Consider the following 16,339-nt stretch of genomic DNA (forward strand, 5'->3'; position numbering starts at 1 on the left):
TTTAAATTAAATTTTTAATTTTAAGACCAGTATAGTTAACATATAGTGTTCTGGACTTGTCCTATTTCTGAGTCCACTTTTTACCACCATCTAAAACCACAAATAAGCTATCAGTGTGAGAATATCTAGTAAGAGCATTCTTCGAAGGTTCCCAAGTGGTAAGAACAACACTCACCACCAGAAAGAAAACCCAGCCTACTCTGAACTCATTAGAAAGGGGTCACTAAAGAAGTCATCTGATACCTTAAGGTATTTTACAAGTTCACTCCCTAAGGCTTGGGCTCCAGATTCAGTTTTCTGGCAGTACTGGAAAAAATTATGCAAATGCTGATCCTGGGAGAAAAAAAGAAGAGAAAGAAATAAAGTCTATTAGCATAATGCTGTAGAAATAGGAGTATCTGCTTCTCGCAGCATGCATGTTTTATTTAGACTATGCAACTGATCATAAAAAGATGAAAACATCAAGGAGATAAAAATAAATTTTAAAAAAGATTTCAAGGATCCTCCAACCAAAGAAGAAATTGTTGAGAAATGTTACTTATACTGTTCACTTATATCTGAACATTTGAGCACCTTATAATGTACTTTCTTCAACGAAAGACCTCTAGAGTACAAATACATCCATATAACATATCATTTAGGATTTCACTTTGCCAAAAAATCATGCAAACTCATTCAATGAGCAATCACTGCTAATGCTAATAGGATAGTACATACCTGAGTATACACTGTGGAAACCAGATGAGTTGAAACCTTCAGCAGTGGCTTGCTTCCTTCTACCCATTTAATTTCTGGACCATAATGCTGAAAAGGTATGGAAGGGTTGGAAAAAATCCCAACATATTAGCCACCTTGGCTTCAAACACCATGCTCACTGAGGGGACTGATGAGGTGTCACAGGCCCAAGCAGAATCAGTGACTTAGTAGTTACAGCTGGCTCACAGTAGGGATGCAACCAGTCTTAATTTCCACTTACTTTCTTCCCCCAAGTACAGCACTCTCCTTACTGGATTTTCTAAATTATCTTCTGTTTAGTTGTGGCTATAGAACTACTATCCATTTGAGAGGGAAAGAATACTTTTTCATCAACGACTTAACCAAACTGGAGCTCAGGATCCTTAAAGTGATGGCAGAAGATACTGCATCCAGCAAATAGGACAGTAGAAGTCCTAACAGGGTAAAGAGCCAATCATCTGTGTGTGCTTATTTTGATTTCTGAAACGTCCTTTTTCTTTGTTCAGACTAGCAATTTTAACTGTTATATGATTTCCCCTGGTTTTGGAATATTTTGATTGTTTGTCCATAACATGGACCCAGAACTGGCAGTACTTAAATGCACAGAAACATTAAAAAGCCATTTAAAATGAAATGAAACCTTATCTCAGCATGTTATAAAACTGAAGTCTATAAAATTTAAGATGTCAAAAAAATGCAAAACCAACTAACCAATTGGGAAAATCTAAGAAAATTCAGGCTTTAATGAATCAGAAAATGTCTTAGAATGGGCTGCCCTGTGGGTGAGATTTGTTACTAGATTTACTCTAGGCTGGAAGACAATTCCTAATAGTCTGCGTGACTCTAAGAACACATCCTTACTTAAGCATGGGCTAGTTTGCAGCGAAAAACTTCTACTTCATCCAGTTTCTCCAATCTCCACGTCTCTATTCCCCTGCTGAGGTACTGCTAGGTCAGGGCTTCTAAAACTGTAATTCTACCCCCCCCCCAAAAAAAATAAATAAAATAAAACTGTAATTCTAAAGTGTGCCGTTAATAGCACTGCCTTTCACTGGCCTATGTTTACTTGAAAATGAATAACTAAAATCAAAATGTTGGGACCAGGAAAAATACTGTGTGCTTTTTTTACGTTATTCTTGCTTTAACTGATTTTTCATGTTTTCTGAAGTTACTGGGATAAATCAATCTTAAGTTCTATACCCTGCCCATCCCGAGCTCCTGGTAGCCAAGGTAGCCAGATGGGAGATTGGCTGAGACAGGAACATGCTGTTCACTAGTCACCACTCTTCCATCCTTCAGGAGAGGAAGCCAGGAATATCCAACTGTTGAAACAAAGCACAAAACACTTCACTGTCGGTGTTCGAAAACATATCAAAGAAAGTCAATGCTACTAAACTGCCTGATCTTTCAGGCTCTGAATCTAGTCTTTGTAGAATATTGTCTACAACATTACTTTGGCCTCTTTGGGATTACAATTTCAAAATGATCTTTCAGAAAAATTTACATATGCAAGCCCCAGCATGCTACCTTCATAAACTTCATCTAAAAACTCTGCCAAGGGGCTTCTGGGTAGCTCCTAAGCATCTGCTTTTAGGCTTCAGTCATGATCTCAGGGTCCTGAGATTGAGTCCTACGTCAGGCTCCCTGCTCCAAGGGGTGGCAGTGGGGGTGTGTGGTCTACATGCCCCTCCCTTTCTGCCCCTCCTCCCACTCATGCTCTCCCCTTTGTCTCTCAAATAAATAAAATCTTTTAAAAAATTAAAAATAAAAACTCTGAAAGAGGATGAGGATTCTGAATCAAAATAAAATTTAAGAACCTAAGATGTAAGTCATAAAGAGTCAAAGGAATGACGAAATCCCAAACCTTGTGTTTCAACCACATCCTTCTTCTTCGTGCTTCCTTTACTTGAACTATCACAGCTGACATGGAAAAATGTGAACAGCAAGTGGTGCTTTCCATGCAGCTGGGTGGGCAATTCTATTTTGATCTGCAAGGAAGACCAAAATAACAATCTTTTTAATATCTGAAAACAAAATCTCGATGAAAGTGGCTACACGATGCATTACCCCGTGCATGCATGAGCATACATTTGGTCTCCAAACTGATATTAACATTTGTGGTCAGAGAAAGCAGAGAATGTAGACAGTGCTAAAGAAATGGATCCATACACCACTGTCATGGTCTGAATGTGCAAGTCCCTACTCCCAACACTCAAATGCATTTGTTGAAATCCTAACCCCCTCCATCGTGATAGTATTTGGAGGTGGGGTCTTTGGGGGTGGATCAGGTCATAAGGATGGAGCCCCATGAATGGGATTAATGTTCTTATATCTAAGAGAGCCACCGCCCTGCCCCAGCCTTCCCACCATGTAAGGATACAATTGAGTCTGTGACCAGGAGGGAGATGGCCCTCACCCAGCCATGCTGGCATCTTGACCTAGGACTTTAGCTTCCAGAACTGTGAACAGTAAGTGTCTGCTCTTTACATCTACCCAGTCTGGTATTTGTTCTGGCTACTGAACAGACTGAGAACATTCACTGACTAGAAACGAGAGAGTTGGTATGTCAACTCTAGAAAGAACTAGAAACATAACCATCAACCACTACATTAACCAGGATAGGACATTTAAAAGCAGGATTCTTAGAGTAGTTTTAATGAACTACACTATGATTCTATACAAAGAAACCCAATAATGAGAAAGAAAGATTCTCAGGTCCAACAAAGGTAACTATACTTAAGTATGAACTTGAAAGAAAATATGTCAGAATATTAATCGTAGTAGTAACAAAGGAGGGATTTTTGACTTTTTCTTTTCTATTATCAGCATTTTCCAAGTTTTTGGAATAAATGTTACTTTTTGTAATTACAAAAGATGTAAAATAAATACTTCAACATTTAGTTCTAGTACTGTAATTCTAGTATAGCATGCAGTTTCTTTTGTTTTTGTTTTTTTTTTTTGCTTTATTAAGCACAGAATTCAGAGTTTCCTTTAAAACTGGTTAACTGGGTTTTCCCATGAAAACCCCTTGGCTTACCTCATCATAAAATTCTGGGTTTTGGTGATGGTGTAAAACCGCAGCAAAGGCGCTTCTTGTGAACACTGGCCCACCAGGTCTGCCATAAATGCACTAAGTAAGAGTTAGCAAAGGAAGACACCAGTATTTAATTAACAGAATAAGAAATTAAACTCAGATGTGTTGTCAAGAGGCATTTCTACAGCATAAACTTATAACCCCCTCCAAAAGATTTCTTCTACCTAAGAGACTCCAGGCCCCTCAGATCCCCTACTTCACGGTCCAACCCATTCTCCAGCCCATTTCCCAGCATCACTTCCCCTGCCAGGCACACACACCTGTCCTGGCTGTAACTAGACTGCACCTTACCCATAGTCACCTATCATACCTGCATGCCTGTGCTCATGCAATTCCTCTGTCTGAATGACAGTTTTATGTGCACGAAACTCCCATGTGCCCATCAATAAATGATTCACTCCTTCCTATATGTCCCCCCAACATTTTTTATACCAATTATCAGGTTTGACAAAAAAACAGTTCTATGTGCCAGGAGCTTTTTCTCCATGACTTCCTTTTCCACTAAGCCATGACTTTCTAGAGGGCAAAAGCTATTATTATATTCTTTGCATCTTTGTCTCCTTCTCTTCTTGGAAAGTCATCTTCAGAGTTACAGTAAAGAACTTGGGCTATAGGATCAGATGACCTGGGTTTGAGCACCGGTTCCACTAAAGGATTACCTGAAGGAATTTATTTAAATTCTATACATTAATCTCATCTAACAAATACTGTTAGGAGAATTAAAGGAGTTTAATACCTATAAGGGTCTAAGATCAGAGTCTGCACTATACAAGCATCCAGTAAACATCACCAATAATCTATTACTGTTATTACTATAATAATAAATATCAACAAATTTTTATTATTATTTCTATTATCAATCTTACTAATGCCAATTCTTAGCACCCATACAATGTCTGGCTCAGAGTAAGACATTATATGGTTACTGAAGTGAACATACACAGGAAACCTTGATCCCTAAAGAGTATAACAAAACCAGTCAATGAGGAGAAAGAACTCAAGTACTCCATATTCCATAAGGTTCAACACATGTGGTTACATATTGCGATGTCACATATTTTTGTGTTTGTGTCGATTATAATGTGCTAAATTCCTTTAGCTATGCAATATCATGCAGGTCCATTTTTAAAATGGAAAAATGCGAACATATATAAAAAAACAAACCTTCAGAGGCTGAGAATCTTCTTCATCCGAATCTTTGAATTCAATGCAAATAGCAATATTTCTGGCCTGCAGCAATATTTAAAGAAAAAGAAAAACAAAAAGCCAGAATATGTATTTATATAAGAACATAAGAATCAAAACCCAACAGAATCTGATATCAAAACTGAAACCTCGATCTTTGCACTCACCTTGGCAAAAGACTTTTGACTGTCATATTTCAAGTACTTAGGATAAACATAAAGGTGATTGTTGTAGATGGTGTAAGGCTGTGTGTGTTTTGGTATGCAGGGCACAAATTCTTCTACTTCAAATGTGATTGGAGTTTTACTACAGGTTTCAAATTGCTTCATGGGAATGTATGATGAGTTGACATAATCTGGAAAATTAAAAACAAACAAATTGAGGTAAAAGCCAAACAAAATTTTGTCTGGTTATTACAAAGAACTTATACTCACTAGGAAAGTCTGAGGAAACATTATCAATTGTAATGTCTAGGTTGCCCAAAATCACTGGGAGCTTAGCCATCTTCTCAGGTCTAGAAACAGAAGAGAAAAATCACACATTTATAAGTTAAGTTAGTTATAAAACCTAAATTCCAGAGCAGCACTCCCCAGAGAAATTTAGTGTGAGCCACAAAAGTAATTTTAAACCTTCCTAGTAGCCACACTTTAAAAAGTAAAAAGAAACAGGTAAAATTAGTTTTAAGAATATATTTTATTGGGCAGCCTGAGGGGCTCAGCGGTTTAGTGCTGCCTTTAGCCCAGGGTGTGATCCTGGAGACCCGGGATCGAGTCCCACATCGGGCTCCCTGCATGGAGCCTGCTTCTCCCTCTACCTGTGTCTCTACCTCTCTCTCTCTCTGTATGCGTGTCTCTCATGAATAAATAAATAAAATCTTTTTAAAAAAAGGATATATTTTATTTAACCTAATATATCCAAAATATTATGATTTTAATCTGTAATCAGTATAAAAAATTACTCTAATTCTTTGAACCCAGATGTGTTTTAGTTAGAGCTCATCTGTTTGGACTTGTGGTTCTCATGTTCAACACCCACCTGCAGCCAGTGGCTACCGTGTTGGACTGCACAAATCCAGATAAGACTATCAGACAGATGTTATAGGTCACTGTTTTCGTGAAACATGCCATCCTTACCCACATTCTTGGCTCACTTAGAATTATGAAAATAACAATCTCAAAGCTGCTTTAGACTCCAGTGTCTAGTAAAATGGTGGACACAAAGTAGGTACTCAGTGAAATGTTTGGTGTTTGTATTTGGTCTAACTTAAAGCAGTGTAAGAATCTCATCTGTGATATTTCTGACAAGAACTGCTACCGCATCAACCCTTCTTGGTTGAAAGGAAACTTTCAACATAGCCATTTTGACACCCAGATTGTTCCTCCTCACTTGGACTCTCTGCAACTTCCATTCACCAAGGCACTTGGCTACATTTCTTTGTGTAACACCCTTTAACCATCTATATATAAACAGCAACCACAGCTTGCTGAAGTCCTCCATTCTCAGTGCTTTTGGACCTTCCTTCAATGCCAAATCTCCCCTAAAGGAATGTCTTGTTTATGTCAAGGCACCCAAACTGCACACAACAGGCCCAGTAAGGTCTGACCATGTGGGGATCGAGCAGCTATCTGGTTTTGAACAACATATCCTTCTACTAATGTAGCCAAATGCTATTATTTTGTGGTAGCCACACCTACCTGGTGATATACATTACATTTAAATCATCTAAAATCCCTAAATCTTTAGCCATATGCTTTACTACCATGCTAGATCTCTCCATCCTGTATTCATACAATTATGTTTTTTGGTACCTGGAACAGGATTTGATTTTTGCCTTGAGGAAATTTCACTCTTTTACATTTGAGCCATTTCTAGTTGATCAAAACCTTCCTAAATCCAGATTATAACCCCTAATGAATTAGATATTCCTAATAGCTTGATGTCATGAAGACATTTCATCAGCATGTTATATTCTCAAAAAAGTCACTGATGATGATACTGCACAGAATATAGCCAAGAACAGATTCCTTCTCAAACCTCCAGAGGCCCTTCGCCAGACCGATATTGGCCCATTCTGGTGTCTGGCTACTTCAGCAGTTGAACAACTGTCCACTCACGATTAGTACACTTCTCTGACTTGTTCACAGGACATCCTGGAATAGACCGTTGTTGAGGGCTTTGCACTCCTCTGTGGTACTAGTTTAGCAACCCAATTAGAAAGAGAAAAGCTGAAACGCAGTTAGGATGACTAGTTTGACGTGACATGACTTATTCCTAGAAAACAGAATGCTGCCTCGTGGTTCTTCATGAGCCACCTGTTTAATGTCTTTTAAAACAATGCCAGAAAACATCAGAGCTCACTGGCCTCCAAATTCTGCAGTTGGTCTTATTCCTATGTTTGAAAAGTTCCTAGCTCCTGCTTTTAAGATTCCTCTGATGTTAGTGTTATCTATTAATCAGTCTCACAAATAATGTATCAGTCTATCCTGGGGTATTGCTCATCTGTATCAGGACTTCCTAACAACCCTAAATTCTCGTCCTTATGACAACAGACCATGCTGAGCACCATTCATCTTTGCAGAATCACTTTCTCCTAGAGTTTTTCTCCTTTATCCGAATCTTTCCACCTGTCATATGTTTATATCGGAGTTTAAATGATCAATTCCTTCAAATCCTGAGAGAGATCACTGTCAGGAAGGTAAGCCAACAATTTTCTACACATTCTGCCTTCATTTAAAAAGATTTCTAGCCAAAAGATGTCCAGGTGCAGCCCAGCGTCACCCCTACATCTTGTCCTTGTGCCCATAGTGTGATTTGTTCAAAAACACAATCTTCTTTGCTACTAGCAGGAAGATTGTACCTTTGCCAATCATTTCCTTAGAGCTGTCTTGGGCCTCCCATACAACTTGTGCTCCCATTGATAGACTGCTGAAGCCTCTCTCAGCTTCACACAAAGCTCTCCAGGTACACTGACCCTTAGACCCATTGGATTCTATGCAGCTATAAATTCTCCTGATGTGGAATGCCTTCATTCAAACAACTCAGCACTGCCCTGTATCACAAAACACTATGCCCCACAAATCTTAGAGACACCTATAAAGTTGTATCTGCCTCCATGAGTCAGAAGTACCATTTATTACAAAGAATACTTTCAAATGTAAGTATTCAAGAGCATTGTATTTCACCCCTTCCCAGTTACTTCTACCCATAAATGAGTATGTACCTTATTCATCATTTTTTCCTTTATTCTGACATCATCCTCATATAAACTTCTGATAACTGAATTTCTAAGCAACAAGTTTTAATTAAACAATCTTCACTGCAACTCTGTATAACGTGTTATTTCCTTCTGTGTCTAACTATATTAAGAAATAACTATATTATTTCTTATTCGTATTCTTTCCTCTGCTGAGAGCTTTTACTTCTGGCTGCTATTTCCATACAGACATTATGTCCATGTATTTCCAAGAAAGCACAAATCTGAGCTTAGTTCCATACCACATAGCACATGAGCTTTGGGGAAGTTCTTTCTATCAGCTTAGTTTTTTAAATACAATCTTAAGTTTACTTCAGAAGCTTAGGGGTTTTATTGAACTTGGCTTATCAGACATCAAAACCTCACAAACAATGAGAATTCTACTGCCTTTTTTATGTGCAATTTGTAAAGTGATAGGGCGTGTGTGTGTGTGTGTGTGTGTGTGTGTGTGTTACACCAAGTGAATTCTATTATGACTAGGATTGGGTTTGTTTGTTTTTTTAATTTGTAAAGGACATATAAATTATATACAAAACTTAGAATATTTCAGCATGAAAACTCATCCTAAAACTTCATTAAATAAATGTATAAAGTAAGCACAGATAGGGTATCTGGAATTTGGGAACTGCTTTTGTCTACATATAAACCTAGGAATGAGGCTCAAACTCTTGCTCTTAGGAAAAGGAAAGGTTTTCTCTTCCCATTGCCATACAATTGCTCCACAATTCCCAGAGGCAGGGAGAGCATCACAAACCAGCAGTCATCCCAACCCAACAGATTGGGTGTCCTCACCTCCATGTTTCTGCAGTCCAGTCCCCCCTTCCCCATTGTCTGTACTGACCCATTAAAGTGATTAACTGGCAATATAGTCGTGCCTGGGTCTGTTGGCAGCGAGTCTAATCTTCTAACTGCATTTTGTAAAAGGAAATAGCCCCTAAAAGCTTTGGAGTCCATTAAAAAAAATATGTATGTGACTGAAAGAAATTTGAGATATTTTTGTTTAAATGAAATCACTGAATTTATGTCTATGAGAAATTTTAATAGCTATTTATCAAGTGCTTATGGTGATACAACATTCACTAGACTAAGTTCCATAGATAATTCAAATATGATACAATTCTCATGCTCAACAAGACAAGATGACAACCACTTCCATACAGTGTGTGTGAACCTCTACAGGAAGGCAAGTGTCTAGTGTATTTTTTTTTAATTTTTTTTAAATTTTATTATTTATGATAGTCACAGAGAGAGAGAGAGAGAGAGAGAGAGAGAGGCAGAGACATAGGCAGACGGAGAAGCAGGCTCCATGCACCGGGAGCCCGATCCTGGGTCTCCAGGATCGTGCCCTGGGCCAAAGGCAGGCGCCAAACCGCTGTGCCACCCAGGGATCCCGTGTCTAGTGTATTGAGAAGGAAGGGGTCAAGATGAGCCTTCTCAGTGAGAGAAATAACCTTGACATGCATCTTCCTTTATTCCCCACCAGAGCTGTAGGACACAGGGCCATTAGGATTCTCCCTTAAAAAGAGGAGACTCCAGCAGAACAGCTGCACGACCTGCCCCAGGTCTCCCTACATGGCCGTGAGCTGCAGACGACTCTGAAAGAGGAGAAGGGATCCTTTGAAGAGACAAAAGCATAAGAGGACATGATTTAGGCAGAGGGCAAAGTGTTCTGTGGTGAAAGTATACACAGTGGCTTAAGGGAAAGGCAAATAGCCTCACCTGGTTTGAGCACAGAGTAACCAAGAGGGAATAGAAGTAAAGAATGTCAAACACATTTACGCAACTCTCCTGCACAAACCCTAATAATATTATTACCTAAACTACCCGATGTGGTAGCATTAAAAAAAGGTTTATATTTAGGCAGCTCTTCTTGCCCACGGTCCTATCTCCATGTTATAATAAGAACACCTTTTTGGGGCACCTGGGTGGCTCAGCGGTTGAGTATCTGCCTTTGGTTCAGGTCATGACTCAAGGGTCCTGGGATCAAGTCCCGCGTCGGGCTCCCTACAGGGAACCTGCTTCTCCCTCTATGTTTCTGCCTCTCTCTCTGTGTGTCTTTCATGAATAAATAAATAAAATCTTGAAAAAAAAAAGTCCATGTAAAATCACAGATAAATATTTCTGGAAGCGTATATTTCAGCAATACAATCTACCTGACAAAATTGTTTTCTTACTAAATCTTGGAACACATCCCCTTATAATTACTGCGAGGGAATGGGAGAAGTGGCTTATGAGATTTGGCAGCTGTTTTCTAAAGACTGGGGCAGCTTGAGAAAACTTTTTCTATCCATTATTAAATGACATTTTGAGATAGTCATGGGAAAAGAAACAATAGCTTGGCACCCAAGCTGGTCCGCAGGCCAGTGACACAGGATCATCCTCTATAAAAAAATAAAAATAAAAATAAATAAAGAGGAAAGAAAAAGAGCAATACTAAGTTTAAACGGGGAGGGCGGGGGGGAGAGGAAACCTCCACTTCCCTAATTCTGCTGTGGAAAGCACAGGGAGTGGACACGGGCATTTCTCTGGATTCTTGCTGAGAAGAAAGGAAAAGGCTCCCCTGCTACTGCTGCATCTTCCCATGCTGATAGCATCACATCCCTATTTGCGGGTTTCTGAGTCTCTCACCGGCCATTGGGAGCACGCTCCTCCCACAAGAACCTTCCTACTGAGCACACCCCTAAAGGCTCACTGTGCTGGTGAGAACACTGCTGTGCTCTGAACCACGGAAGGCTTATGCTTTTTGCTGCCTGGCCATGGCCTCTCAGCTCAGATCATTTTTTCATTAAAGACCCTTTAGGGATGCCTGGGTGGCTCAGTTTGTTGAGCATCTGCCTTTGGCTCAGGTCATGAAACCAGGGTCCTGAGATCAAGCCCCATGTATGGTTCCCTGTTCAATGGGGAACCTGCTTCTCCCTCTCCCTCTGCCACTACCCCCTGCTTGTGCTTTTCTTCTCCGTGTCAAATAAATAAAATCTTAAAAAAAAAAAAAAAAAAAAAACGACCCCATAGCGTCCTGCCCTTTGGCCTTTACTAAGGAACAGAAGTGTGAGCTGGAGCTACCATCAAAGCACCACCACCACTGCCAGGGCACTCTCAAGCTAGACAGTCTAGGACGTAATTTCTGAGCTAGGGCTTCCCGCCTCCATCATACACAAAAAAAACTTCCATTGTGTGCATGTTTGTCAGAATATAAAAGTTAATGTTAAAAAAAAAAAAAAAAGTCCAGGGATGCCTGGGTGGCTCAGTGGTTGAGCATCTGCCTTCAGCTCAGGGCATGATCCCGAGGTCCTGGAATCAAGTCCCACATCAGGCTCCCTACAGGGAACCTGTTTCTCCCTCTATGTTTCTGCCTCTTTCTCTGTGCCTCTCATGAATAAATAAATAAAATCTTAAAAAAAAAAAAGTCCATGTAAAATCACAGAAAGCTATAAAGTAGAAGTGAAAAGCCATCTATACACCCATCCCTCAGAGACAATCATGATCACTATTTTGGTATAAATCCAAATGACTATTTTATGCTCATCTTTCCATCTGGCTAGTTATTTGCCTATCTATTTCTTCACTGATACACAAAAAGAAATATATAAAATATTTTCTTCTCAAAAATGAGATCCCACAGATACTTTTTCCTCTCTAACAATATAGTGTGTACACCTTCCTAAGCAATTACTTTGGACCCACATCATGATTACTAAAAGTTGCATGGTAGTCTAGTGCAAGAAAACAGTAATCTATTTAACTAAAGTAACTAGAGTTTTCAAAAAAACAAAACAAAGTAAAATGACTTTTTATTCTATAAGCAAAGGGGAAACATGACAATAATGACTGTATAATGACATGTTATATATGATGACATACCAAATAGCACAGTGATAGGAGCAGATTCTCAGCCGGGCTGCCCCAGCCACTGCTTCCCTCTTTTTATCACATTGCTGTGAGCTGAATGGTGTCCCCAAACACATATGCTGAAGTCCTAACCCCTGGTATCTACGAATGTCTCCTTATTCGAAATAGGATCTTTGCAGATGTAATCAAGAGAAGATGAACTCACTGGGATTGGCTCTAATCCACGATGACACATTCCTTTATAAGAAGGACATTTCACCAGAAATGCACAGTAAAGGGGTCATGTGAAGCCAGAAGCGGAGATTAGAGTGATGCTGCCATAAGCCGAGGAATGCCTGGGTCACTAGAGCTGAAAGAAGCAAGGAAGGATCCTCCCCCAGAGATTTCAGAGCAAGTGTGGCCATGCCAATGTCTTGGTTTCAGGCTTCGAGCCCCCAGAATTGCAAGAGAATACATATTCATTGTTTTAAGCCACCCAGTCTGTGGTACTTTGTTTTGGTAGCTCTAATACACTCGTGAATATAGGTAAAGCATTTGAAACAATGTGCGTAAACAGCACCATATAAGATATTGTCCTTCCCTTCCATCATCCATGCAGTGAATGGTACCTGAGTCACCCCACTGTACAAGTCAGAAACTCAGGGGTTATCTACCCAAGACCCACCTACTGCTCTCTCTCCTTCCACCCTTCACCCAACCAGGAACCCCAGACAGAGTAACAGCACTTCTCTGATGTGACCCCAATTAGCCCCTTCCTCCCATTTCCACGTACACTGGCTTTGCTGAGTCCTTTCCCATTTCTTGCCAAAGGTCTCTCCACTGTCTCCTTCCTCCCCGGGCTCATCTCTACCCACAGCACCACCAAAAACGTCATTTAAAGAATTCAAATGAGCCAGGACACTCTTCAATTTTAAACCTTTTCTTCCTTCCTGAGGACATGAGGTAAAGTGCTCACCCAACAGGCCCTATGATGTTTGAGTGGAGCCCTCTGCCCCCCTCCCCACCAAACACCTTCTGTTTCTCAGGTGTGCAAATAAGGAAGGCTTGGAGACTCACTTCCGGAAGTCTGCCAGGAACTTGAGCATGTCATCATTGGAGAGCTTATTGCTGTCTTGCCTGTAGAGAGCAGAGAATCTGGCATTTTTGTCAAGGTTTCCAGATGTGTCCTTAAACAATGTCCTGAAATAGCCAAACAACATTTCTAAGCTGAGTTTCCAAAACCCCAAAATAAATCCACAACTTTGGTTTCCATGTGAAGACTAATTATTATTCCATTTGCTATAGCTACCAGAAATTTCATTATCTAAAAACATGGAAGACATTTATGAGGATGAACACAACTAACTCAATTTACATAGAGACATTTCCAGCAAATGGCTCGTGCTTAGGAAACAACATATACAGTCAAACGCTTTGGAAGCAGAGCTCACAAATAAAGATGATCTGCAGGCACTCCCCTCCCCACCCCATTCCACCCCCTCCTCTGGGGCTGCTGCCCAAAGTGAGCTCAGGATATGTGGCTGGAACCTGGAATGCCAGCTCTACCACAAGCACTCCTGTCCATCCTGCTGGTTCCAGCACAGCTCTCTCCAGCCAGCATCCTTCCTCTCTGTGACTCTATTAAGTGATTATTATTCACATAGGAGGCTTTCTTATTTTTCAGTTTTACACATTTAAATCTTCTTTGTCTCTGGGCAATAAACAGATCAGTCTACCTATCTCCATCTATCCAACTACCTCCATATATCCGTATCTACATCAAAGGTATAAAAGATGTCATCGTTAGTTACCTTGCTGCCCACGCAAATGGCATTCTGTACTGTCCTAGTCTTTGGCATGCCTGCTTGGCATTCTTCAGCACTTTCTGAGCAACCTTGAAGACATCAGAATCAAGCCATGAGATGCTGCATCCCACTGACAGAATTGTCATCTAAAGAGCCATTATCCCATGTTCATTAAACAAACTCTTATCATAGTGCAGATGCATGGAAAAGCACATGTTACTGTAATGAATATGCCTGGATTTACACAAGGTAGAGAGTCTTGTTTAATGCAATCATTGGCAGTGATTTTTAAAGAATATAGAATGAGTGCTTATCTTTTCTAAGATGCTGTTTTTACAGGTCACAAGCATACCATTTCATAGGCTTTCCATAGTTCCTTATGACTGTGGGCTACTTATAAGTCCACTGGGTTATCAGAATTACTAATACTTGGTATTCATGCCAAAATATATCACATTACTTAAAGTTTAAATAAGAACACTAATGAAGATACTGAGCTTGCATTGCTCCTAAATTGCACCAGCTGGTGCAGATCCTCACAATTTGGGGGATACATATTCTTTATATACGGCACAGGTGCTAACTAAAGTTACGCCAGAGTTTTTAATTGCTATATTCTCAGTTTCTAAGTATAAATTACTGCTATTTTCACTTCTTAATGATCAATTTTCATTTGTTGTGGGTTGGCTTATTAACCCTATAGTGCACAGTGAAGCAGATTTGCTTCGGCCTAAGATATATGCACGGCAGGTCTATTAAACAACCCTACCCCTACTGCTAAAGCAGAACCAATTTCCCCAAATTCCTTTGTATGGGGGATACTGCACTGTTACTAATGCAAAGTTTGATTCAGTCAGAGTGGTATGTTCAAGGGCCTTTTGCATTACTCAAGCATATCAGCATCAAACCAAGCTTGGGCATCCTGATCTAAAGCCTGTGAACCAAGGTGTGCACTGCAGAGCTGCAACATTAGCATCACCTGGGAACTTACCAGGAATGCAGAGTCTCAGGCCCCTCCACAGACCTCCCAGATCAGAACCTGCCTTCTGACCAGACCTCCAGTGACCTGTATGCACCTGGTCTAAGAAGTGCTCATCTAGAAGACTTATAAGTAGGACAATAGAGCTGTTTGTATCTAAGTTAAACTGAAACGAGCTGTGTGACTCTGGGCCATTAAAGGTCTTAGTGTAGATGCATGGAAAAGCACGTTACTGTAATGAATATGCCTGGATATATAAAGTGGGGTCCACTTTCCCCACCTCAAAATTGAAGGGCGTGAGTCATAGTACTTTTCATTCATTATCCCTTCCAAACATGATTCTACCACAACTGTGCTGTGAGAATTGCTGTTGCCCTCACAAGTAAATTAGAAACACGTCTTGATTGAAACATGTCAGCAGTTCATCCAGCTCCTCCCTTTCTTCACCCAGTAGTGCATGTTCTTGCGGGGATTTGGGGTACATAGTTATAAGGTAAAATGGCTACCTTCCTGGAGGGGTAATTATACTCCAACATTTTCAGATAGAAACTATTATTTTTAGATTCTAACAATAATGGTGTTGTGGAGTAAAATGCAGTATTTGCATAAAAATTTTTTTCAATATTTGCATAAAATTTAAAACTAAAACATAGGCTTCAAATAAGTTTCACTGTTCCTGCAGCAAACAGAGTCTGAGCTTGCAGACTTACTGAGGGCACAAATGGAACATAAGGTATGCAAAAGACTCAAAAACTCATTTTTGCTGTGTAGGATTCCCCCCCCTCTTTCTTTCTTTTTTTTCTTCTTCTTTTTTAATCTATTCATGGCAGACACCTACAGAGACTTTTCATAAAAGTTTCTTCCTCCAAGACAAAATTTACTCTAAATGATATTTTAGACAATCTTGGAAAACAGGAAGAAACAGTTTTGATATACATTAGAAAATCAACCCTTAGTAATATCTCTGCCAGAACTTCTACTCTGATATAAAAGGGATATAAAATCTATTGTGATATAAAATGCTAATCTCTGCCTTAAATTAATACTTTGGAGGTGTTAATGCATGTATAATGTACATACATGGCTGAGCTTTCCATTCCGTAAGTAAAGAAGTAAGAGCAGACTTCCACAGATGCTCAACGGACACTGGAAGTGTGGAGTAGATCATAAAACTTAGCCCAAAGTGAAATGTGATTTTGCAGCAACATGAGCTGCCAAGTTTCAAACTAGGCATGTGTTGGGCAGAAAAGCGAAGATGGTGCATTTAGGCCTTGGAAACGTGTTACATACACAGGGGAGTAGATCTTAGCTTGGGCCTTCATTGATTATTAATCAAAACATCGAAGAGCTAAAAGAGCTTCTCATCCAAGGTTTTACAAACTTGATTTAAAAAATAAAATAGCTTCTCTCCAGGGACTAAACCTTACTCAGCTTTTACCAGCCAGAAAGGCATAGTGTTG

At 39.8% G+C, this 16,339-nt stretch overlaps 1 protein-coding gene across 50 annotated transcripts in view; it reads right to left on the minus strand.

Moving 5' to 3' along the window:
- DOCK9 (dedicator of cytokinesis 9) overlaps positions 1-16,339 on the minus strand; it is a 281,426-nt gene that overhangs the window by 82,899 nt on the left and 182,188 nt on the right. For all 50 annotated transcript variants that reach the window (XM_072760931.1, XM_072760929.1, XM_072760924.1 and 47 more), the window contains exons 14-23: positions 13,907-13,989; positions 13,173-13,295; positions 5,449-5,528; positions 5,182-5,369; positions 4,994-5,059; positions 3,773-3,865; positions 2,600-2,723; positions 1,936-2,057; positions 718-804; positions 244-333 (exon numbers count right to left, since the gene is read on the minus strand). In XM_072760931.1, coding sequence (XP_072617032.1) covers positions 244-333; positions 718-804; positions 1,936-2,057; positions 2,600-2,723; positions 3,773-3,865; positions 4,994-5,059; positions 5,182-5,369; positions 5,449-5,528; positions 13,173-13,295; positions 13,907-13,989 — 1,056 coding nt within the window. The remainder of the gene's footprint in view (positions 1-243; positions 334-717; positions 805-1,935; positions 2,058-2,599; positions 2,724-3,772; positions 3,866-4,993; positions 5,060-5,181; positions 5,370-5,448; positions 5,529-13,172; positions 13,296-13,906; positions 13,990-16,339) is intronic.

Source organism: Vulpes vulpes, chromosome 6 (genome assembly GCF_048418805.1).
Source record: "Vulpes vulpes isolate BD-2025 chromosome 6, VulVul3, whole genome shotgun sequence".
Lineage (NCBI taxonomy): Eukaryota > Metazoa > Chordata > Mammalia > Carnivora > Canidae > Vulpes > Vulpes vulpes.